Raw genomic sequence first — 21,989 nt, 5'->3', positions numbered from 1 at the left:
GACGCCCATGCGCGCCCATGAGCGTATCATCAGCCCTCCCCGGCGCCTTGCTTGACGCCTTGCTTGACGCCCTCACGAGGCTTCTGGGAGGCTACTCAGCACTTCCCATATCGTCACCGGTGGTGGGCCCCCTTGCTACTGCATTGGCACCCCATCGTGAACCGACGTTAGACGGGAGGGGAGAATCTCTCGGTGTTGGTGATGTGAGATAGTGCTGCAACGACACCCCCCTCCCTTCCTCTCCTCTCAGCACCACACACACCACAGATTTTTTCTTGTGCATTCTGGTGTTCTGACCTCTGGGGCGAGGGATTGGTATTGGCATTTCTGGGCATACGGTGCTCCGACAGAAAGGTGTCGAATCATTGGACACTTGGTCGTCATGACCGACTCTCTTGTTGCTTCGTCCTTCTTGTCACGGTCGCCGCCGTCGCACCACCTTGTCCTGCAGGAAGGACTTGCCTGCTCTCGCCTTTTAGGCGTCAATCAAGTAATTTCTGAAGCAACCCATGATGAGCCAATCTCCAAGAGGTTCTGGACCCAATATCTGCGACCAAGTCGTTAGGGCCAATTTCTCATTGTGATGTTGCAACGGGACCGGGAACAGAGCCGCTTCTTCGTCAAGGAGGCTCTCCCTCACCCCTTCCGATGTCGACCGGCCGGATAGGACGGAGCACCGAGTCGCAGGACGGCACGGAGCATCCACTTTGTCGCTGAGACCGTCGTCGGCTGTCACTGGTCATCACAGGGGCGCCCGAGTCGGTCGGGCGTCAGGTCTCGTCTCGTGACCTCTGCCGTGGAGATCTCGGGATCCCGATGAGATCTCGAGGGTGGTTGGATGGCACATCGGTTCGCTCGTTTCTTGGGCCTCGTTCGCGCTGCAACGCACGGCAGCGGCTTTCCATGCCATCGAGTACCTTGCCTTGCTGCGATCCTGTGCAATCCTTGCCAAGTATGAGGTGCAGGCACTGCCACACTGACGAGACCTGAGGTTGTTAGCAATCAAGTCTTATCTTTGCCCAGAGTCCTAGGACGCCTTAGCTAGGCAAAGTACCTCGTCGTTAGCGGCTGCAAGTGTGCAGGGGTGTGTTTCCGGTGAGAGAGCATCGATATGCTACCGCACTAACTGCCAAGCCGCCGAGATCCAGAAGTTTGCAGCATTCTCCCACACAGTCTCGCCAAGTCTCGTGATGTTCTGTCAGGGCCCTATCTCTCACGTGACCTTCCGGGACTCTTTCTAGAAGACTAGAAGGCGGCCCCTCATGCGAGATACTTGATACGTAAGCAGACCTCCACCAAGATTCCCCTGGATCTCATTCAACGTGACAATAAGCTTAAAATCGCCGACATCTTGTCGTGGGCGGCCCACCCTTGGTCGCAATGGTACCCATCTCGCGCAGAGCTATCAACGCCGTCGCCCTTGGCCGCGTCCGAGGCTTGCTGTTCAGGTCTCCAAGGCCCGTCGGGGCGTCTCAGGCGGCGATCACGCAAAGGCAAGGTTTCCTCATTACGGTTGCATCGCAATGGGATGCGTCTTGTCTTGTCCGCGATCTGCGACTCGTGCGCATCCGCTAGCTTCCCACCGAGACGCGACGTTGTCTCGCCTGTTGGATCCAGAAGCAGAAACTGCAAACGTGCAACTGGAGACGAGGTGACGATCCCTGCCGCCCATTGAGAAAAGAGACGCCAGACGCTGACGCTGACGCCTAAACGGTCGAAAAAATGAGACGCGCCGTATGCCTATGCCGCTGCGCTGCCGCACGCAGGACGGAGGATTTGGTCCCCACTCACGACGGCACTTTCACCTCTCGCTCACACACGAGGCGCTTACTGGTGCTTGCTTGTACATGATTAGCATGCCTATACCGTTCTCTCACAGGCTGTTGGATGGTCCTCTACTGCGCAATACATGCTTGGTACATAACGAGGCTCTCACAGGTCAGCGTTGGGTCACTCGTCGTCCGCAATTGGCCAGCTCGCCCGCTCCGCTCTCCGGGATGCGGTCTTCGGGGCGGACACAGCGGGCTCCTCCCCACGGAGGTCCCACGGCACAGAGGACGCAGAGTCCAGTCGAGGCTTTCCGTGGCGGAGATAGGACTCTTGCTGCAGGAGATAGCCCGGGTATGTCGGCGTCACGATAACACAATCACTTACGGCTGTCGTTGTGTACGGACACGGCGGAATGCAGCGGGTGGGGTGTGTGGCAGCAATGGCACTCACCACGATGGGGCATCGGCACACCCTGACTCCATTCGGAGGGGGGACAAAGAAGAAAATCTGCGCTGCAGGTCCCAAGGTGAGGTTTCAACTTGCTCAGCATCCCAGTCCAATCTATTTGGTGGCTTGCGATTGCCGTCGTTGCCGGGTGATGGTATCAAAGGCGGTTCCCATCCAGCACCAAGGCTTTTGAAAGGATCCTCTCGGGCAGCCACGGACGGCAGTTCGGCACCGACCACGAGGTTTCGAATGGTTTCCGCGCGGGAACGGCGGCCAATGTGAGGAAACTGGGGGAAGCTGGGGAAACCGGGGGCGGAGAGGGCAGACGGAGGTCTTTGAGCTTGAATCGCGCAAACCCCTGGACTGAACACGGGCTGACACCGGCGCGGGAGTTGGAATCGGATCGGGGAGGTGAGAGCGCCGCCGTTCTGATACCACTCGGGGCTCGGAGATGAGACGGCAAGGAGCATCTGCCCACCAATCTATTCCTGGACCCAGACCAGACCTCTTGGGCAATCTTAGGCCAGCCACCGTTGTGACAGTTGCGGCTCTAGTTGCCAATTGTCGCATGTTTGTCAACACAGCTAGGCAGCTGGCTAGATGCGAGCCATTCAGAGCAATCCGGGGGGCATATCTTGGGGCAGGATCATGAGATTGACTCACATCCAACCGCAGCTCAGGTTCGGGCCTCAAAATATGCCGCCTGCCATGTTCGGGTGGCATTGAAAGGTAACGACCAAGATGGAGGTTGACCGAATCCCAGCGTCTCTCTCTCTCGCTTCGAGTTTATTCGCACCAGCCTCGCCAGCTTTGCTGCTTGGCTTCCTTGAGACTCCTCGCGGACGGACGCCACAGCCTAGGTTTCCCCAAGCTTTCGCCCCTTCTGCATTGAGCAGAATCCTGGGGTGAACCATCCTGTCCAGCATCAGGCCCTCATCTTTCAATGCAGCCAAGCCCTCAGGCTACGTGGTCTAGGCCTCGACAGCTGGAGAACCTCAGTCTTCAGCCGCACAGATGCATCTGCCTCGATGGATGAATGAAATCATTGCGGGGTTGCAGATGCCGTTGGACAACAGCGACTGCACGGAAACTCGGCGTCTCTGCCATTGTATCGGGTCTTCTCGGTTGGTCTCGATCAAGTCGTGTGCAGCATCTCATTTCCCTCGACAGTGCCACGGCAGGCAGACGGCGTGCATGCTTTTTGCGCGTATGAGTGTATCTGGAACGTAAGGCAGAATCCTCGATAGACTGCTGCTGCAAGGCAATCCTCTCTGGTCGAGATACCTTGGATCAAGGCCCAACCAGGCCTCTCGAGGGTCCAACCTCCCCCACGATCGTCCACCGAGACCATTTTGAGAAGCCAAGCACTTGCAAGGCCTTGGGGGTCTTCGACAAGCTTTTCAACACGTGTCATGATATGTCGGATTCAACCACCATCACCACCCATGGCCCTTGGGTGACAATCTCTGTCGAGGGGGACTCGATCAACGCAAGACGCCCACAACTCGACGCGGCGGAAATGTCCACCCCCGTCGGAGGCTGCGTCGAGAGCGGAACGCCCAGCGGCCCCACGTTCTATCAACGCCAAGCGGCGTGGGTGGGCTCGCGAGGACAGCGCTGCAGGGATGAAGGATAGGACCCCAGCAGCGGAGGGGCGGCGGAGCCACTCGCAACACTTCGTAGCAAGACCGAGAACGAGGCGGGGCACGTGTCCTCCGCTGACACCCTCGGAGCGGAGATGTCAGAGGCAGAGGAGAAGCGACCAGGATCTGTTGGGGAGGGGTCTGGGGGGGAGAGAAACTTGTTGGCTGTGGTCAGGGAAGAGGAAGAGACAGACAGACGAGGACGACAAAGAGAAGCAATCCCGGGAAAGGCGATGTCACCACGCAGGTGCACCCGCAGACCGGCAGTTCACATTATTTGCCTCGTTCCCGCCAAGAGCACATGGGCTTGTCTTGTCGGGGGTGAAGAAGCATTTGACAAGGCCTTGGCTTGAGCTTGATGGAGGAACAGAGACATTGACAGCGGTGGTGGCACAATGACCGGCATGCTGGCGACAGACAGAGAACCGGTCAGTCGGCGCTCGCCGGGGATGGGCCATCAGCACCGATTCTATCACCGAGTGCAGACGAAAAGGGACGTTGCCAAGGACGCCTTTTTTTTGGTGGTCAGGCCAATTGGCAAGTTTGTCATTGAGGCCGACGTTCTCTGCAGCAGCGCAGCATTCTCGATAGTCGAGGCTGCAGCACCACCGTCTTTGACACTGGGTAGACGTGTCGACGCTTAGTTAGCCAATGTCCGTCCGAGTCTGAATCATGATAACCTCGGATCGTGAGAATGCCCAGAAAGTTGGCTGAGCCGGATAGAAGGGACAGAGGCGAAGAGGGAAAAAAACGCAGGGGGGAAGCCAAGCATCGAAGGCAGCAGCAGTAGCAGCAAAGCCAAGAAAAGGACAAGACACTGGAGGCACGCCCAGAAAACGCTCGTTCCCCTCAAAAGGCTTGACGATGTTGTGCAGGCGAATGGCAAAAACGCCCAGCTTGTGCCAAGAAGAAACAAGAAGGAGGGGAGATGGGAGGCAGATGCCCAGCCTTTTGTCGAAATGGCCCCCCCGCGCAGGAATCCTTGCCTGTCTAGAATGGTCAAGTTGCAGGACGAAGGCTGGTGAGTGGTCAATTGAGTTTCGGCCCAGGTCCGTCAAAAGCTGCTTGTTTCTTTTGGCGCTGTTCGTTAATAATGCCTCTTCCCACTGGATGAGACAGATTGTATAGCCGACGGGCTTGGTATTAAGCTAATATTAGCCTCAACTGTTCATCTCTCGCCAATAACGACTCGTCGATAACTATACTGCGCAGATAACACGCACGAGACCATATCAAGAAACAACCTCTTCTTTTTTGCCACTTTTTCAGGACCCCTGCGCTGGCTTCCACGCGAAGAAAGGCCCCCCTCGTTTTGGACGACGACCGAGCAGCGTAGTCTTGGCATTAACGAGCGGGGAAACGAGATGAACTGCATTCAATCGCATCAATTCGTTTTTCCTTTTCCTTTTCTCCTCTCTCTCTCCAACCGAGGGAGTTCGCATCACCGGGGGGCGTCCGGGGGCATGGAGTTTACGCGGAACAAGGGGGGGTCTTACATAACAGCGGACATGTAAGCCCGTGTTGTTCTGGGGTAAGGATGATACACATTGTGACAAGGGTGGTTACGTTGAAGAAGCAAAGTCACGAGGACAGCTGAAGGTGTTGATATTGACAATTGAAACTGCGTAGATATCCACAAAAAATAAGGCCTATATCTTGGCAATCCTCGCCCAGGGGATCGAGACTCCAGCATTGCAACCCATAGACGGGCGTCTGCTGACATGCTCAGGTGGGAAGATCCTACACAACGACGATATGTGCGAGGTTGAATACGGAAGCTGGTTGTTTCATTTAATAGGTGAGATAACATCATCGCACATGAATTCATTACAGTACAAGAAAAAATGCCCAATATTCGCCTCCTCAAGAACCCCCAACCCACTGCAACCCACAACCAACAAGACCCCATGTCGATTGGTGCCTCGAGGCCCTTGCGGCCAAGAGTGACCGTCTTTCACATCCTTTCCCTTTGCAAGATTACACTTTCTACACTCGTTGAGCTCTCCTCTCGACTTCCACCACCACCAACCACCCCAACATGATCATCTCCCATCCAACGACTCGCTTCAAATCTTGGCCATATGGTGACAGCAGCACGTCCAATCTCCCCCAGGACCTTGCCTAAACACACTCGAGCACCACCCCTCAGTAGCGACCATCTCGCCTCCCTTGAGCTTCCAAGCGGTGACGCGATAGGTGAGGGCCGAGGCCATCATGTCGATCTCGACAAACTCTGGCTCCCCGTGGATCTTGTACGCGGTCCAGGGCTCGTAGTCTTCCTCGATGTACTCGTCGAGCGTGGGCTCCGTCTTTGGCGAGTAGACCCTCCTGTCGGGCTCTGCGAGCACCGCGTCCTTTGTGATGTACTTGCGCATCGTCTCTGGCTTGTCAGAGGTGAGGGCGCGCCAGAGGAGGGCTGAGGCTTCGAGGGTGCCCTCCTTGTTGCGGGCGAGGATTGTTCCCTTTTTCGGTTCACCCATTGTGAGGTTTGTATTGTGAATTGGTGGTAGGTAAAGACGAGTTTCACTCGGGGTATTGAGGTGATGCTATCGTAAGGTGCTCTAGACAAACTTCAAATTCGTAAAGCAGGGGAAACGACGGCAAGAAATCTTATCTCCTCCAAAGCCTGACGTATGTCTTGATATCATTGTCTTCCAACCCTTTCCCACAGACGTTGCTTGCCCCCAAAAACCTGGCAATTGACCCATCTCCAATCCCTGTTTTTGCCTGACGTCAGCGCTGCGCAACGTCAACCAAGACGTATTGTCATAAGGAAATCGCCCAATGGACAGTAATTGCAAGGCAACAGGATTCTTGTTCCGGGTCAATCATGACCTGATTATCCGGAATATTCTTTTCGTCTGCCAATTCTCCCCTCATCGGGGGACATTCCCATCCTTGATCTCAACCAACCCCGGCCCACAAGTTGATCTTGTACACACACCACCACGTTTTCATTATCCCATCCTCATTCACCATCACAACCATTTTAGATTCACAGATTCCCCATATCTCTAGATCTAGCTACACCGATAACGGAAGGTCCTTGAAACTGTTGGCTCCTTGACCCATCGACGGCGCCCATGACGATGAGAAATGCCAAGATGACTATCGAGTTCTAGGGTAAATGCCAAATTCTTCGATACGACCGTGAGGGGTTAGGGGGTTAAACCTGAAGAGGAAAGTCGGAGGGTGACGTCAACCTCCGTTTCTCAAACTCCCCGAGCCCATGGAGACCAAACCCCATCTTCATCATGGGACCCTTGAAGCAGGGTCCAGCAAGTCTATGGGTCCTTGAAAATACACGTAACAGTTACTTCACAAGATAAATACGGTGAAAACGGAGTTCTTGATCCTTTTTTGATTCAATTCATCATGTCGTTAGGTCATCATATTAGGTCATCAGGCTAGATACATGAATCCCTTCAATCTCTCCACCAACGAAAAAGTATACCTAGGTATTGTCAGATAGGCTGCGTTTAGCCAAGCAGTGTGCAATTATATCCCACTGATACAAAAAAATGAAAAACCAGATAGTCAAGGGATTGTCGTTTCTCCCAGACATTCTCTCCTCCTTTTCTTCCTGAGCGCCAATAGAGGGTTTCAAGGAAATGATTGCGTCGTGCTGTCATCTAGTTGTAAAAAAAACAGGTAGAAATAAACAATTCAAAAAGGATTGAACCCGTCGAGCTGACTATATCAGTGGAATCTCTCCTTGATGTATACCATAGCCGCGAATCCTGCGCAGCACTTGGTGCTCATCTCGTGCTTGCACCACGGACACCGCACCGTCATGGAAAGGCTGCCTGCGAAGCCGAGCTGGTCCGTCGACGAGAGCACAGCATCCGGGTTGGACATGGCCTCGTAGAGCTTGCTCGGCATGTCGTGGTAGTACTTGCACTCGCAGCACTCGACAAACATCTTGGCCACGGGCTCGCCTGGCTGCTGGTGCTCCAGGTTGGTCCTGTGGCGGAGCGTCTTGATCGATGCCTCGGGGTCCGAGAGGGTCGGCCTATGACCTCGTAGCGGACTGCCCACGCGATCGAAACGCGGGGATTGAGGGTTGACAGGAGATCGGATTCGAGCCTTGCTTCTGTCCTTGTGCTTCAGAGGGGGGTGCAGCTGCGTCGGGGATGAAGCAAAGCTGGTCTCAGCCGAAGAGTTGAGGTCCGACCTCTTGCGCTGGAAGGTTGGGCTTCGGAGGTTGGCATTCGAGAATGCTTCCATCACCCTGTTTGCGGCCTCCTGAATAGGATCGGCCTCTGCCTCTGAGCTGCTGATATCAGAAGGCTCGAATCGGTCGGTGGGGAGAAGCTGTGGCGAGTTGGTGTATGACCAGTATGGGCTGACCTGTTCGTACCCGTGGTTTGCTGGTGGTGGTAGCACGGGCTTGATAGTCGCCAAACTGGGGGAATGACCCATCTCAGACTGAGGAGGAGTGGTGTGTGGTGTGCTGAGGGGGGATACAGATTGAATGGCGTCCGAGTAGGACGAATCTGAAGAGCTCGTCGTAGGTCGACAAGTTGGAGAAGACATTGCCGGAGAAAGATGCTTGTTCGCATGTCGAGTGCTGTGAGTAGCGTCCAGAGGAACGCCGCCACTGATGTTCAGCCCCCTATAAGGCTGACTATTCGACATGATGGGAGTTGACGAGTCAGTCTTGGGAGAGTCGGTTGGAGGTTCAGGCGAGACGTTGGCCGTCGAGGGACGAGAGACAGATCCATGGGACGAGTGTCCACGGCTGAAAGCACTCTTGGCAGCCTCTCTAAGGGTCCATTTTGTGCTCACGGCTGGCGAAGACTCCGCAGTGATGGGCTTGGGGCGCTCGCCGGCTGAGGTGTGCTCATACCGGATGCTAGGCGGGTTGTGCTTGGAGGACTTGGATGACCTGCTCGACTCCATAGACTTCTTATCCTTGGGTGAGCCAAAGCTGCTCTTGGAGCTCGAGGGGTCATCTTGTGGCGAGTGCGATTGGAGTCGGGTCAGGAAGATCAGAGAGTTCCTCTTGGAGCTCTTTCGCGGAGGCTCAGGTGCAGTTGACGTGGAAGTGGCGGATGCCCGTCGAGGACGGGGAATTGCCAGTGGCACAACCGGCGGCTTTGAGACGGTCGTCTTCTCCTCCGGAGCAGGTTTCTCGGTGACCTTGGGGGTCTTGATCCTCAGGGGCGGAATCTCCTTCATCTTCTGGCTCTGGCTGCTCTCGGCGCTCACCGGTCTAGCCTGACTGCTCTCACTCTGAGTACGAGCCTTGAGATCCTCATGGCTCTTTACAGACTTCTGGTCAGACACGGTGTGTGAGCCGTTCTTGATGTGAACGCATCCCCTCCTTGTAAGGCCCTGAGCCTTGTTATATAGGACCTCGCTATCTGGCGTGTGCACCTGGTTCTGCTCCTCTTCATCTTCTGTATCATCAGCCACAGCACACTCGGATGCAGCAGAGTTTCGCTTAGCGCGCGCACTCCATAGGTAAATGTTGACGGAGCCTCTTCGCTGAGGCGACTTGGCGGGCTTCATCGGGTGACCTCTCGCAGCGGCCGTGTTGATCGAAATGGGCGGGTACGCCCTGCGCTGGGCGTCTGCCTCTTTGGTCTGCTGGGGGTTGGTCTTGAGAGGTGTGAATGAGCCGTGGCCAAGAAACGATTTTCGTAGAGCGGGATGCACCTTGCTGTTGCCCTTTGCTTGGTCCTCGAGGACCTTTTGATGAAAGTCCTCCTTCTTCTTCTCCAGCTTGACGCCTCCGAGGAAGCCGGTGGAGCTGGTCTCGTCGAATGAAGCTCGTCGAATCTCGAATGAGCTGCGGAAGAGGGATGTGAGCGAGTTGGAGCGGCGATGGCTCCGGGGCTCTTCGGGCTCGTCGTTGTTCCTCCCGATGGAGAAGCCCAACAAGCTGGAGGATCGAGATCGCCGCTTCTGCGTCGCGGGCCGCGTGGGTTCGGTCATGCTTCGACCTTGGGAGGCAAAGACGCTGGGAGAGGGCGGAGGATGGTGCTTGGTCAGCTTTCTACCACGAGGCTTGGGGGCATTCTTCCAGGCCTCCTCGAGGGCCTCATTCATGGCCTGCTCCTTTTCTTGTTCCTTTTTCTTATCGTCTTCCTTCTTCTTCTCGCTCTCCTTCTTTTTTTCTTCCTTCTTCTCCTTCTTTCGTCGGTCATAGGCCTCCCATGTGGGGGATTGACAGACGGAGCGCTGCTCCTCAACGTCTGGGGGGAACATGAAAGCCACCGTCTTTTGTGTGTGCTTATCTGCTGTGAGGTCGGTTGTGGAGGCTTCCCTCGAAGAGGAGCGAGAGGCGCCTTGTCCGACTGGTTTTCGCTGTATCACATTGGGTGATTCAGCTCGCGCGGGAGCTGTGTGGGAGGAGAAGAGTGGCGGAGGCACGGCATTGTAGTTTCGGACTGGAGGAGGGACTTTCTTGTCCTTTGGCACCAATTCAAAGCGGCGAGGAGCAAAGCCGGGGCTTGGAGGAACAGAGCTATCTGTAACGGTGGGAGATGGAGGCACAGAGCCTTGGTGGGTTCGTTGGAACTGCAATTGCGGTCAGTCTTACATGATGCTTCCTCGGTGGTTCTGGGACCTACATTGAGCTTCTTCTCCAGGTCCAGCATGCGCTGTAAGCTGTTGGAGCGCCCTCGCGCCTGAGGCTGGATAATCTCTTGCATGATGAAGGTGTTGTAAGTCTAGGCGAGTCGACCCGAAGCTGGCGACACGCAAAAACGCCTCAGAACATGCGAGGTCTGTGAGGAAAGATCGGGAGAAAATGTGAGCGCAAAGAAATGGGCAGAAAGCAGCTCTTGTCGGACAAGATGGCGTAAGGTGGGGGTGGTTTGCTGCAGATAAGCGCGAAGATTGAATGAGTAGTAGCTTGCGGGATTGAGCTCCTGCGGGTGTTTGCAGCCAAAGAGCTAGCTGAAAGCGCCGAAAGAGAATCGCTCGGGAGCCGGGTTCGGCGAGAGAATCAACTCTGGCGATGGTGGATGTGGGCGCAGATGGTGGTGTTTGTTGTTGTTGCTGTTGCTATGAGCTTTCTAGACTCATGCCCCGCCTTCTTTTCCTGCTCTAGAAAACGAGAGAAACTGTTCAAGAATTGAGTTTCTGGGGAAAACGACGAAAGCGGCGACAAGCAAAAAAGAATCTATTGTCGAGAAGCGACGGAAGCGGTCGTGTCTCAAGATGTGGGCGGGTAAGTAGAAGCGGTGGGACAAGGCGTTGCTGTCTCGTGATTTGGAGGTTTGTATGCAAAGAGGTTGGTCTTGAGAGGTTGGATTCGACCAGACCAGAGGGGAGGAGGGGGGCAAAAAAGGCAATGGGAAGAGGGAGGAGCGGGAACGGATTCAAGATGAAAATAGGAATTCCTGATGCAACGTAGGACTGGGATATTGAGTGTTTGTAAGAGATAGAGGAGGGAGAAGCAGGGGGGGTCGTCTTAAGATGAAGGACGATGATGGGATGAGACAGTGGACATGGGGATGGGGAAACATGAGGAAGAGCAGAAAATAGAAAAGTCCCGAAAATTCCTGACGCTCGCCCTGGTGAGACTTTCTTTGTCCAGAAGCCAAATTGCAGGGCCCAGCCAAGCAAGGCAAGCGAGTGAGCAAGCAAGCAAGATCCCGATATCCCGGATGGTCTCTTGTTCTGCAGCAGCTTGTCTTCCATGTCTGCGGTACTGTAGAGACTAACATGGCTGGGCCAATCCGAATTGCCCATGACGCCCGTCGACCCAACGACACCAGCTGAGCAGCGGTCTTCCCGGATGCGATGCGATAGGATGGGTCCTCCGCATCATGGGTGCGTGATTGCGGGATGGCGGCATGGCCCAGCCCTAGTTAGTGTAGTCGACCCAGAAAAGCCACTGACTGTAAGCTGCCCTGGTTATTGACGTGGATGACGGCCTATTACTGGGCTAAACTGGAACCACCCAGATCTGAGCTCAGGTATGAGAGCTGTTTCGGTAATGTTTGATAGCTCTTCAAGATGCCCTGATAAGCTGATTCTCTCCTCATCTCCCTTGAATAATTGGATCGTCGTCCCCTCATGTCTCTCTCTCTGCAATCACATTCGTTAGATTGAACTTTCAGCAGTAGAAGCACCATCCAACACCCGCATCCTGCAGTTGCTCGTAAAGACCTAAAATCAAGGTCGTCGTCTATCCATTGTGGGTTTGGGTCGGCCGAGAATACGAACTGACGAGGTGGGCACCACAGAATCAGTGTGGCTGTCATCGGCGGACCGCGTCACCCCATTGGCCGGCCACAAGCTCCCAACGCCATCATCGGCCGATCCACAGCTATGGCCTTGCAGTGGCCCTACAGCTACAGTGCTCTTCAGTGGGAGGGGCCGAAGCCCGGCACTGCTGAGGATGCACATGGATCCAAAAATAGCCCGCATTCCCAAGGGCCTGATCTGACTGACGTCTGCACACCAAAATGCAAATGCGAGCGTACACGAATAGAACGGGACCACTTCCCCAAAAAGATCGATCAAGAGGCGTCTGCCTCTGGAAAAGACACGAGTGGTGGCTGCTTGGAGCTTGGGGCTCTGGGGTTTGGCCTCATGATGGGGACAGCTCGTTTATGTCCCGTCGTTTACAGTGCTTGAGGTGAAGCCGGCGGCAGCGATGCGAGGGGACACCATCTCAGGTTAAGCTTACAATGTTTATGGCTTATACAATTGAGGTGGTTGGCTTCCAATGGCCTTCGAATAGGTGACTCTATCTATCTAATGTAGGATGGAGGTTGGATGAGGAGGTTGAGTTTATTATGGAGTACAAAGGATGAAGTGCAGCACAACGTGGCAAGCTCATCTCCTGCCATCCAAACTTCTTCCCGTCCGTCCATCCAACCTTTTTTCATGTCGATCACAGCGGAATAAGAACCGATAAAAACAAGAGTCATGCCATGCCATGCCATGCCCCCAAACCTAAACATACACAAGAGAAGCAGGCGGCTGGGAGCGTTGCTCGGCTAACCACGAAGAAGGGCGCCTAGCGCCTGCAAGAGCCTGCAGGACAGCTGCGCGGTGATGTGATGCCTGACGCATGGGTGGTGTTGTGCTGTTCGTGTTGTGGTACCGCCCAGACCTCGTGCTAATCTATCCGGGGCAGTCCGTGCATCACGTTTTTTCTCCCGGCGGCGGTGTGCTCATGGGTGAAAGCAGGAAATATCACCGGACACGAGAAAGAGGGCCAATATTGAAAACCCTCATAAGAGCGGCGTATGATCTTGTTTACCTCGGTACGCTGGATGTCATGATACCACGAGAATGAACCGTGGCATTATCACAAACAAGAAACTTGGGTCTTTTCCACCTTGCTCTCCTCCCTAGAACCATGGGTTGGGCACCATCAATATATTAAACGGCATCCATCGCGAAACCGCAAATCCATCAACTTACGAGATCCTCCCCTCTTGATCTGGATACGATCGACATCCAGCCCGCGGTGGATCACGCAAAATTCCTTGCTGCAAAGTGCGCCCTCATTCTTTGGCCTCAGTGGCCCTTTACCCTCGTATTGTTGCAGCAGCAAGGACCCTGCTCCGCGTAAATATAGTAATAAAAAAACACCCCCGCTTGGGGCCGAGATTCTGCGAGGCAATGCGGATGACTGACTTCTTCTGGCCTGGATGGGCCTTCTAAGTCAATGCGATTGCTCTGTGTTTTTTTTTGTTTTTTTTTTTATCTGCGTGAGGGGGAGAGGATTCTGTGGGTTGAAGGATTGGACTGTTGGTCTACCCTACACAATGGCATGGAAAATTCACAGCCATTGATCCTTATTTCCATGAAAAGAAACTGGCTCAACTTGCCATCTATGTCTGGAGGCTTTTGCTTTTGCTTCGATTGACATAGAGTGCAGTTAGTAGGTAGTCGGCCGACCGGCCGCAAAGATGAGCTTGTCTCCAAATACGAAAACAATGTTGTAAGTGGATAACGGGCTCACCCAACAGAAGAGTCCCGACGTTGATAAAACACCCGACATCGTATTCCCAAGATCCCTTGCTCCAAGCTTCACCCGCAATCCGTATAACCCATGCTCCAGTTTCAAGTCCAGGAACGTCAAACACGACGTGATTCAATCTCTACAATACGAACTCACTAAACTCAGGAACGTACAACCGACTGTTCCTGCAGAAAAGGACCCCAAGATTGCTCAGAACTATGTTCCTGCATGTGCCAAACTACTTGATCTGCTGCTTTTCAGGGTCTGATTCCCGGGATGGCAGGGCAAGAGGCTAGAGTTGCACATCCATCTTGGCGACACTGCCCCGGGAGGCGATGTAACGCCTGTCAGGAACCATCTTGTGTGGTGCGAGGAGTGAGATGGTACCTGAATGCATGAGAATAGGCTTACGGAAGCCCTTCGAGTTCGTCTTATGTCTTGACTGCTCAGCTTGCTTCAACATACAGTCAGACCTCTCGCAGCAACTTTACTTGGTTGGGAATATCACCAATGACGTCATCATATAGGAGCTCAACCTCTCAACCCATGGATTGAGAGCAAGTTAGACTGAGGAAATAAAAAACAAAAGGTCAATTTTGCAAGAAATATCGAGAGCAAAAGCACATGAAATTTCTCATTGATTTGGGGCCTCCAGACCATCGGCCGCCTCGTGAGGGAGGCTCGCTGCTGGGAGATGTATTACATAAGCCTCAAATTGAGCCACACCTCCAGCCACACTCGGCTGAAGTTTATCCGACAGGGCATCTTTCCCCGCTCACGTGAGGGTCGCCTCCCGCCCACAATCATTTGCCAAATTCCCAAAAAATCGATCTTACCGCGCCTCCAGTCGACGACACACCATCCACATCACCACCAAGCAAATCATTCACAATGGGTAAAGTTCACGGATCTCTTGCCCGTGCCGGTACGTTGCGCCCGCCGCATCTCTTCGCGATGATGCTTTGATGATTAGAACGTCGCTGACAGTAACGCAGGCAAGGTCAAGTCTCAGACTCCTAAGGTACGACGGCGCCGCGAATAATTTCCATCGATCCCGACGACTCCGATCACTAACCATCCGGTCCTACAGGTTGAGAAGCAGGAGAAGACCAAGGTCCCCAAGGGCCGTGCTCTTAAGCGCCTCAAGTACACCCGACGATTCGTCAACGTTACCATGACTGGTGGCAAGCGGAAGGTGAGCAGACTCGACAGGACCACAAAACCACGGGCGCTGACGATGCCGACAGATGAACCCCAACCCCGGCTCTTAAACGACTGGTTACCTAGCACAGGATTTGCGGTATTGGGAGGTTGGCTTGCAGAAACCGTTCACCGATGGTTGCTTCACTCAGCAATGGGAAGATGGATTAGGTCGGGTCGCACGATATAGGCTGAGCCCCTTGCACAAAATCAAAAAGGAATGGCGAAGAAGCACTACGACTCTACTCGGCGTCCGGTGTCGGTTGTCAATACAACAAACATTTGTTCGCGCCCAGACGAATTTGCCATGGATTGTGAATACTACGGCGCTCTATGATGAGGATCCTCGACAGGCGGAAATGGATGATGACTGCGAACCTCGTAGACCCTGTGAACCCCGCTGCCATTTCGGCGAGTGACTCACGCCGATGACATCCATGTCAGAATGAATGCCTGAGGATGATGCTCTTGATGAATAGCCCCTAGTTGCCTTTGTGAATGCGACAATGCGTGCCTCAACGATCGACTAAGGATGCATTTTCGATTACTGTGCAGTTCGTGATGAATTGAACCATTACGGCGCCATGTCCAGAGTCACGTGATATCAATTTCATCCTCCCGCCTGAACTCTACCCGAGCTCCTCCATCACAACAGCAATAACACACCTCAACGCGTGCTCAATTCCTCCTACAGACCGACAACCCCAAATCACAACCTCAAAATGGCCGACGTGGAAATGGATGTCGACGTCGACGCGGCGTCCCCCCCGCCCCCCGCGCGCAACGAGTCCGACATGCAGACCCATGCGAAAGCCACAGCCGTCCGCTCCATCGAGGGCTGGATCATTGTCGTCACCAACGTCCACGAGGAGGCCGACGAGGAGTCTCTGCAGGATATTTTTGGAGAGTACGGCGAGATCAAGAACATGCACTTGAACCTGGACCGACGAAGCGGTTACGTCAAGGTGAGCCTGCGCCAGGACACGTTGCGATGCATGGGATGCTGATGATGAGATGCGTCTAGGGATACGCGCTGATCGAGTACACGACCCTTGAGGAGGCCCGCGCGGCCATTGACGGCGCACACGAGACAAAGCTCCTCGAGCAGACCATCCAGGTGGACTTTGCATTCGTCCGACCCCCGCCTGGTAAGCCAGGACGCGGACGGGGCGCGGGCGGTAGGAGGACAGGCCGGAGCAGGAGTCGAAGTCCCGAGGGCAAGGAGCGCGAGGAACGCGAGGAACGCGACTGAAAGGATGCTTCGAGAGCCGGAGAGAGACAAAGAATGCGCGGTTACGACATGCAAGGGCGCATGAACAAACACGGCTGGAGCATCGCCGATGTGCATGACCCGTGAAGGGTCGAGAGCACGTCGGCACGCGTAATGTCTATATATGAGGTATGTTTTTACGCGTCTTTTTTGAGGGGTTTAAATCTGACGAGATGTTTAGATCAAGAAAGGATTGGACTACGTTCGCATGGCTATTGCATTCAGAATGACGGATGAAAAAGTGTTTGGATTGTATGAGCAAGAGATGCGTCAAGAGATGCACCTTGTGCTGGCTGGTTCGCATAGCTACAGTATGTCTCGCTGGCTTGACTGGATAATCTGGTCATGGCTATACTGATGAGATTCTTTGGAATAGGTATTCATACTATCCGAAATGCTATTGCGAGAGGCACATCAGCCGTCAGTTTGTATCGCTGAAGTCTGGGTTACAGTCGTGTTTCGTTGTGCACCTCATGGGATCATGTCCCGACCTATCCAATCTCTGAAGAAAACTAGGGAGCAACCGATGCTTGTTGCAAATGCGAAGAATGAGAAAGAAACAAGGCAGTTTAGAGGCATGCCTTGAACTGCGCCGCATCATGGACGCCTGTGAAGGTTTACTTGGGCTCCTTAGAATACCCAGGTGAACGACTCCTTGACGGAAAATTTCGTCGATTGCCTGCTCAGATTAGCCCCTATCTTCAACTTTCATCCAGTTAACTCACCTGATATCAGCGCTCGACGCACCGATGAGCACCTTGAAGGCGCCCTCCTCGGCGATCCATCCAGGAACAGTCTCGTCATAGTACCCGACAGCGTACTTGTCGAGGCTGATGGTAATGTGTCTCGTCTCATCCGCTTCGAGGAACACCTTTTCAAACGCCACGAGCTCCTTCTCCGGCCTTGGTAGTCGACTCTTCTCATCATGAACATACAGCTGCACCGTCTCTGCACCGGCGCGACTGCCAATGTTTGAGATGGCAAGTGTGATGTTTATGACGCCGTCGGGTGTCAGCGTGCGGGTCGAGATCTCGGGACGGCCGTACTCGAAGGTCGTGTAGGAAAGGCCGTGGCCAAAGGGGAAGAGGGGGACTATCTTGGCGTGGTCGTAGTGTCTGTAGCCGATGTAGAGGCCTTCGCCGTAGAGGACTTTGTGGTTCTCGCCGGGCCAGGTGTGCCAGGCTGGAGTGTGCTCGATGCGCTTGGGGAAGGTTGCCTGTGGTCTTGTTAGCGAGGATGTTGGACTTGAAGTACAAACTTACCGGGAGCTTTCCACTGGGGTTTTGCATGCCAAACAAGACATCGGCGAGGGCGTTTCCTGCTTCTTGTCCCTGGTACCACCCCTGGATGATGACGGGAACATGGTCTGCCCAGGGCATATGAACCGGACTGCCAGATTGGTTGACGACAATGGTTCGTGGGTTCGCTTTCACCACAGCCTCAATGAGCCTATCCTGACTCCCATCAACTGGCAGATCCATCGTCTGGCGATCATAACCCTCTGATTCCCACTCAGCGTCCACCCCAACAATCACCACAGCCACATCTGCCGCTCGAGCCGTCTCGACCGCCTCCTGAATGTAGTCGACACGATCCTGCTCCTTGAATCCGATGCGGCAGCCGCCGTACTTGTGCGTGATGCCAAATTGCTTCTGCTTCGAGATGGGACGGAGTTCGTTGGTCATTTCTACACGGAGTTCGACTGCCTTGTCTGCTTCCATGTCGACATCGACGAGGTAGTCTACCGAGCCGTCAAACATTGCCTCTCCCTCCTCAGTCCACTCCCATAGATCGAGAACCAACTGCCCGTTGACGTATAGCTTCCCGGGACCTACACTCATGAAGCTGATGGTGTGCTTGCCCGTTGTCTTTGGTGTGAGGTATGTAGTAGCAATGGCAGACCACTCAGGACCAACCTGCTGAAGGGGCGCCGAATCCCAGAGGAAGAGATCTGTGTTTGTCCTTCGCTGTATCACCACGGGACTTCCCTCAAACTTGTCGCCCGCGAACCAGTCAATGTTGACACCGGGTTTCCCAGACTTGTCCGTGCAGTAGTCGGACGCAACGGGGAGCCACTTGTGGATATAACACCCCTGAGCAAAAGTGACCTTTTTCTGAGATACCTTGCGGATGCTGTCGAGAGGAATCGTGTTGTAGTACGGGTTCAGACTTGCACTTCCACCACCGCCGGCGATGGCCCTGTTGGCGTTTGGTCCAATGACAGCAACCTTGGTAGACTTGGGACACAGCGGGAGAATACCATCGTCGTTTTTGAGGAGCGTGAGTCCTTCATGTCCAGCAGCTCGGATGAGTTCTCGCGTCTCTTTTCGATCGTCTTCTCGCTCGGGTTCCTCTGGTGACATGTCGCTTCCCTTGAGTCGCTCTACCAATGTGAGCATGTTCTCTGCAGCTTGGTCGATATCCTCCATCTTGATAAGGCCCTCGTTAGCTGCGGTGATGAGCTTGTCTAACCGCCACTTTGCTGAATAGGGGAACTCGATATCGCATCCAGCCTGTACAGATTCAACAGACGAGTTGATACCACCCCAATCCGAAACCACAGTCCTAGGTAGAATTAGCATATCCAGTGAATGAAGATAGGCACAGTTGTCAATAACCCATCATAACCCCATTCTCCTCGCAAAATATCCTTGAGCGTATGCTTATTCAAGTCTGCGTGAACGCCGTTGATGAGATTATACGAAGACATGACGGCCCAAGGATTCGCCTCCCGGATCGCAATCTCAAACGGACGGAGGTAGAGCTCTCGGAGAGGCCTCTCAGTGATGAGCGAGTCTATCGTCAGCCTATTCGTCTCCTGCTCGTTCCCAACGAAATCTATTCACCCTTAGCATGCTGAAAATGTTAATTGCCAGTGTACTCTTTACGCTTGATGGTTGCCGCTACGCCCCTGTCTTGTAAACCTTTGATGTACTGGGCCGCGAGCTTGCCCGTGAGGAGGGGGTCTTCGGAGAAGGACTCAAAGTTGCGACCGCCGAGGGGGTGACGGTGCATGCAGACTGTTGGAGCGAGGAGCATCTCTGCGGATCTCGCTTTTGCTTCGAGGGCTAGGTGTTGGCCGACTTGGTAGAGGAGGTCCTTGTTCCATGTGGCTGCGAGTGAGATGCCACATGGGAATAAAGCAGCCTGGCCTATTCAGTCATTGACCATGGTGTATACTTGGCAACTGACCTTTGTGCCGCCAACAAATATCCCTCCTCGAGCTCCATTTGGGCCGTCTGTCGTCTTGATGGCTGGGATACCCTTCTCGGGTATGGCTCTTGTCCGCCAAAAGTCGGCAGCGGTAAGAAGAGAGACCTACAAAGTCAGAATGCATAATCTGATATAGTCAACGTCCCTCCAATCATGCCTTTTCCTTCAAGCTTAGTGTCGCCAGCTTCTCCTTTGCGGCGGACCGAGTGTCCCGAAGGTGCTGGCTCTTCTGCGGGGGGCTGCAGGGCGGAGAGTACTCCGTGTCAGGAGTGGAAGGGGTATTTGACTCGTTCATGTCGACAATGTAATGGGGCTTAAAATGGCAGGGAGTTTGATGTATTCCCCTTGTTCAAACACCCAACTGGAACTTGAAGGATGCGAGTTGAGCCTGGATAAAACAGCAACCAGTCAGGTGTATTTCTACAGAAATAAGAATGCAGCCGGAGAAATAAGAGGTGGGCAACCAACTTATACAGCCGGCAGACGAGTGAGGCGCCATGAGGGATTCACAAGGTCATCCGTTTATTGCACCGACATGAGGCGAGGCAATTGGCCGAGAATCCCTCAGTAGGAAGGTACAAGATAGGCAGAATCACCTCCAACCACAGAGAGACAGGGATATGGGTTGTTTGAGGTCTTCCACGACTGAGGCTGGACAGGCCGGGGGAGTGGGGAAAAAAATGCAACCGCAGCTGAGAGGCGATGCTAGTTGCAGATCGATTGGGATAGCAAACGTCCCGGTATAGACGGACCGTGAGAGCGGCCGAGCGTTGGGACGATTGCGGGAGGCTCGGGGGTAGTGGTGGTGGTGGTGAGCACTTGTCCAAGGAGAGAGGTATAAGCCGAGATTGGAAAGGAGAAGGGGTTCTTTTCTCTTGTATGCATAGCAGAGGCAAAGACTCTGTGGGCTCATAATCATCAAAAGTTGCGAAATGCTAAAAAAGCCCCATTTGACAAATAAAACTCCCATGTTTTGGGGTGAGTGAGCGCATGCCACGTTGCACAAGGGCGCCTTATCGGCGGTCAGCTAAGGGCATCCATCTTGTACCAACGAATTGGGAAAGACTCTTGGCATCGATGCCGGAAAATAAGATGATGTTTTGTTTTGTTTTCGCTTGGATAATAAAGAATTCAAGCGAGGTAACTCGGCACCGAGAGACTGGGTGAAGCGTGCGCCTTGGTGTGTGTTATGACAATTACCCTATCAAGATACGAAACCCGCGTAACCAGGCACCCAGCGGTTGTCGGGATCCCCCCCCAGTCTAAAAGAAGGTGTGCGGCCCTTCGGCCCGGGAATCCCACCTTTGAGGTGCCCGACGGAGCCGGGGCAAGCGAGAGCCGGGGCTGGGGCTCCGGGGGTTTTCTTTTTTGCTGGGGGGTGCGTGTGGGGTGGCCCGGGGGTTGAGTTGAGAAATGTCGGCATCGCCGGACGGGAATGTCGATATGGCATCAGACGCTTTTTTGCATTGTTGATAAGTTGTTTTTGTTCTGTAAAGATGGGTTGAGTTGTGGTTCTGTGTATGGCTTCAGTGTCACCATTAACATGACCAGGTGGTGATATTCAAACAACAGCAACCCAAGTAAGAGACAATACCATGATCCTATTAGAAATCTCCCAGATAACCATAACCTCATAGACTCGGCAGTTGCCAGAGTCGTAGCACATCCGAGCGCAGGTAGCAGCAAGAGTGGTCCTGCACCTTACCAGCCTTTGTCTCAACAGAGCGAAAAGAGACAACGTCGGCAGCTCTTCCGAGCATGTAACATCCTATACGTGCGGATATATGTATGTCGGAAGCGCCAGATTGATCGACCTGCACAAAAGAAATGACCCTCGGCATGGATACGACGTTTCTTGCCTTGTCCATGTACCGAGTTGACGTGGAACCTTCGCCGAGGCACCTTCAGGGGGTGATACACTCGCATGCCGAGGCTGCAACTGAAGCTTTTCAGCTAAGCAGTTACAGATCAAGCATTCACGAGCCCATTTCACAAGTTATTACCCATTCAGGTATCGTGATCCACTCATCACTGTCAACCATGACCCGAGTTGCATCTCAACACTGCCAAACCACCGGCTTAGCCTATACCCTTATCATCCAGGAAAACGCAGCCTGAAGTAAAGACGGGCACTGAGAGTGGCCGAACGGTCAAAGTCTTCGTTCCTGACGGGGGCCAACACGGGGAAGAGAACCGCACGACGGATGGTGCGTTGTTGTGTTGGGGCTGCGATCGGGAGGTTGCTGTAGGTGCTTGTCCAGCGCGTACTTTTTTGCATTTTCTGCAGGAATACGGAAGTGGAGAATTTAAATGAAAGTTGATATGTGAGAATCCTCTAGCTTTGCTCTTTTACGGGGAACTTTTGTTTTTCTTGCGTTATTGAAGTTGATGGAGATGAGTGGGTTGACAGGAGAGCATGTTGGACAGGAGGTTGAGTGCACCGCATCGTGATAAACACAAGATTTCCCCAGCTATTGCTTATCTCTCAATCACACTGATAGCGCTAACGCAG

General features: G+C 53.8%; 5 protein-coding genes across 5 annotated transcripts; 2 read left to right on the top strand and 3 right to left on the bottom strand.

Annotated features, from left to right (window-relative positions):
* Positions 1 to 5,926: 5,926 nt before the first annotated feature.
* On the bottom strand, positions 5,927 to 6,340 carry NCS57_00177300 (DUF4440 domain-containing protein; the record flags this gene model as incomplete). Its single annotated transcript, XM_053051827.1, has 1 exon — positions 5,927 to 6,340. The coding sequence occupies one exon, from the start codon at positions 6,338 to 6,340 to the stop codon at positions 5,927 to 5,929; it is 414 nt and encodes a 137-aa protein (XP_052920342.1).
* A 1,219-nt stretch (positions 6,341 to 7,559) lies between these two features.
* Positions 7,560 to 10,519, bottom strand: NCS57_00177200 (uncharacterized protein; the record flags this gene model as incomplete). The annotated part of the gene is made up of 2 exons (XM_053051826.1): positions 7,560 to 10,385; positions 10,439 to 10,519. 2 exons carry the CDS (start codon positions 10,517 to 10,519, stop codon positions 7,560 to 7,562), a joined length of 2,907 nt encoding a protein of 968 aa, XP_052920341.1.
* Positions 10,520 to 14,685: 4,166 nt separating this feature from the next.
* NCS57_00177100 (40S ribosomal protein S30) lies at positions 14,686 to 15,065 on the top strand (the record flags this gene model as incomplete). The annotated part of the gene is made up of 4 exons (XM_053051825.1): positions 14,686 to 14,719; positions 14,790 to 14,815; positions 14,885 to 14,989; positions 15,042 to 15,065. 4 exons carry the CDS (start codon positions 14,686 to 14,688, stop codon positions 15,063 to 15,065), a joined length of 189 nt encoding a protein of 62 aa, XP_052920340.1.
* Positions 15,066 to 15,716: 651 nt separating this feature from the next.
* On the top strand, positions 15,717 to 16,246 carry NCS57_00177000 (RRM domain-containing protein; the record flags this gene model as incomplete). The annotated part of the gene is made up of 2 exons (XM_053051824.1): positions 15,717 to 15,959; positions 16,019 to 16,246. The coding sequence occupies 2 exons, from the start codon at positions 15,717 to 15,719 to the stop codon at positions 16,244 to 16,246; spliced, it is 471 nt and encodes a 156-aa protein (XP_052920339.1).
* A 648-nt stretch (positions 16,247 to 16,894) lies between these two features.
* Positions 16,895 to 19,772, bottom strand: NCS57_00176900 (Beta-glucosidase; the record flags this gene model as incomplete). The annotated part of the gene is made up of 7 exons (XM_053051823.1): positions 16,895 to 16,943; positions 16,990 to 17,480; positions 17,527 to 18,829; positions 18,883 to 19,102; positions 19,153 to 19,411; positions 19,457 to 19,582; positions 19,635 to 19,772. 7 exons carry the CDS (start codon positions 19,770 to 19,772, stop codon positions 16,895 to 16,897), a joined length of 2,586 nt encoding a protein of 861 aa, XP_052920338.1.
* Between the last annotated feature and the right edge of the window lie 2,217 nt (positions 19,773 to 21,989).

The sequence above is a fragment of the Fusarium keratoplasticum genome, chromosome 1 (assembly GCF_025433545.1).
Source record: "Fusarium keratoplasticum isolate Fu6.1 chromosome 1, whole genome shotgun sequence".
NCBI classification, from domain to species: domain Eukaryota; kingdom Fungi; phylum Ascomycota; class Sordariomycetes; order Hypocreales; family Nectriaceae; genus Fusarium; species Fusarium keratoplasticum.
The sequence above is the reverse complement of the archived record's forward strand: the minus strand, read 5'-3'. Positions and strand labels throughout refer to the sequence as shown.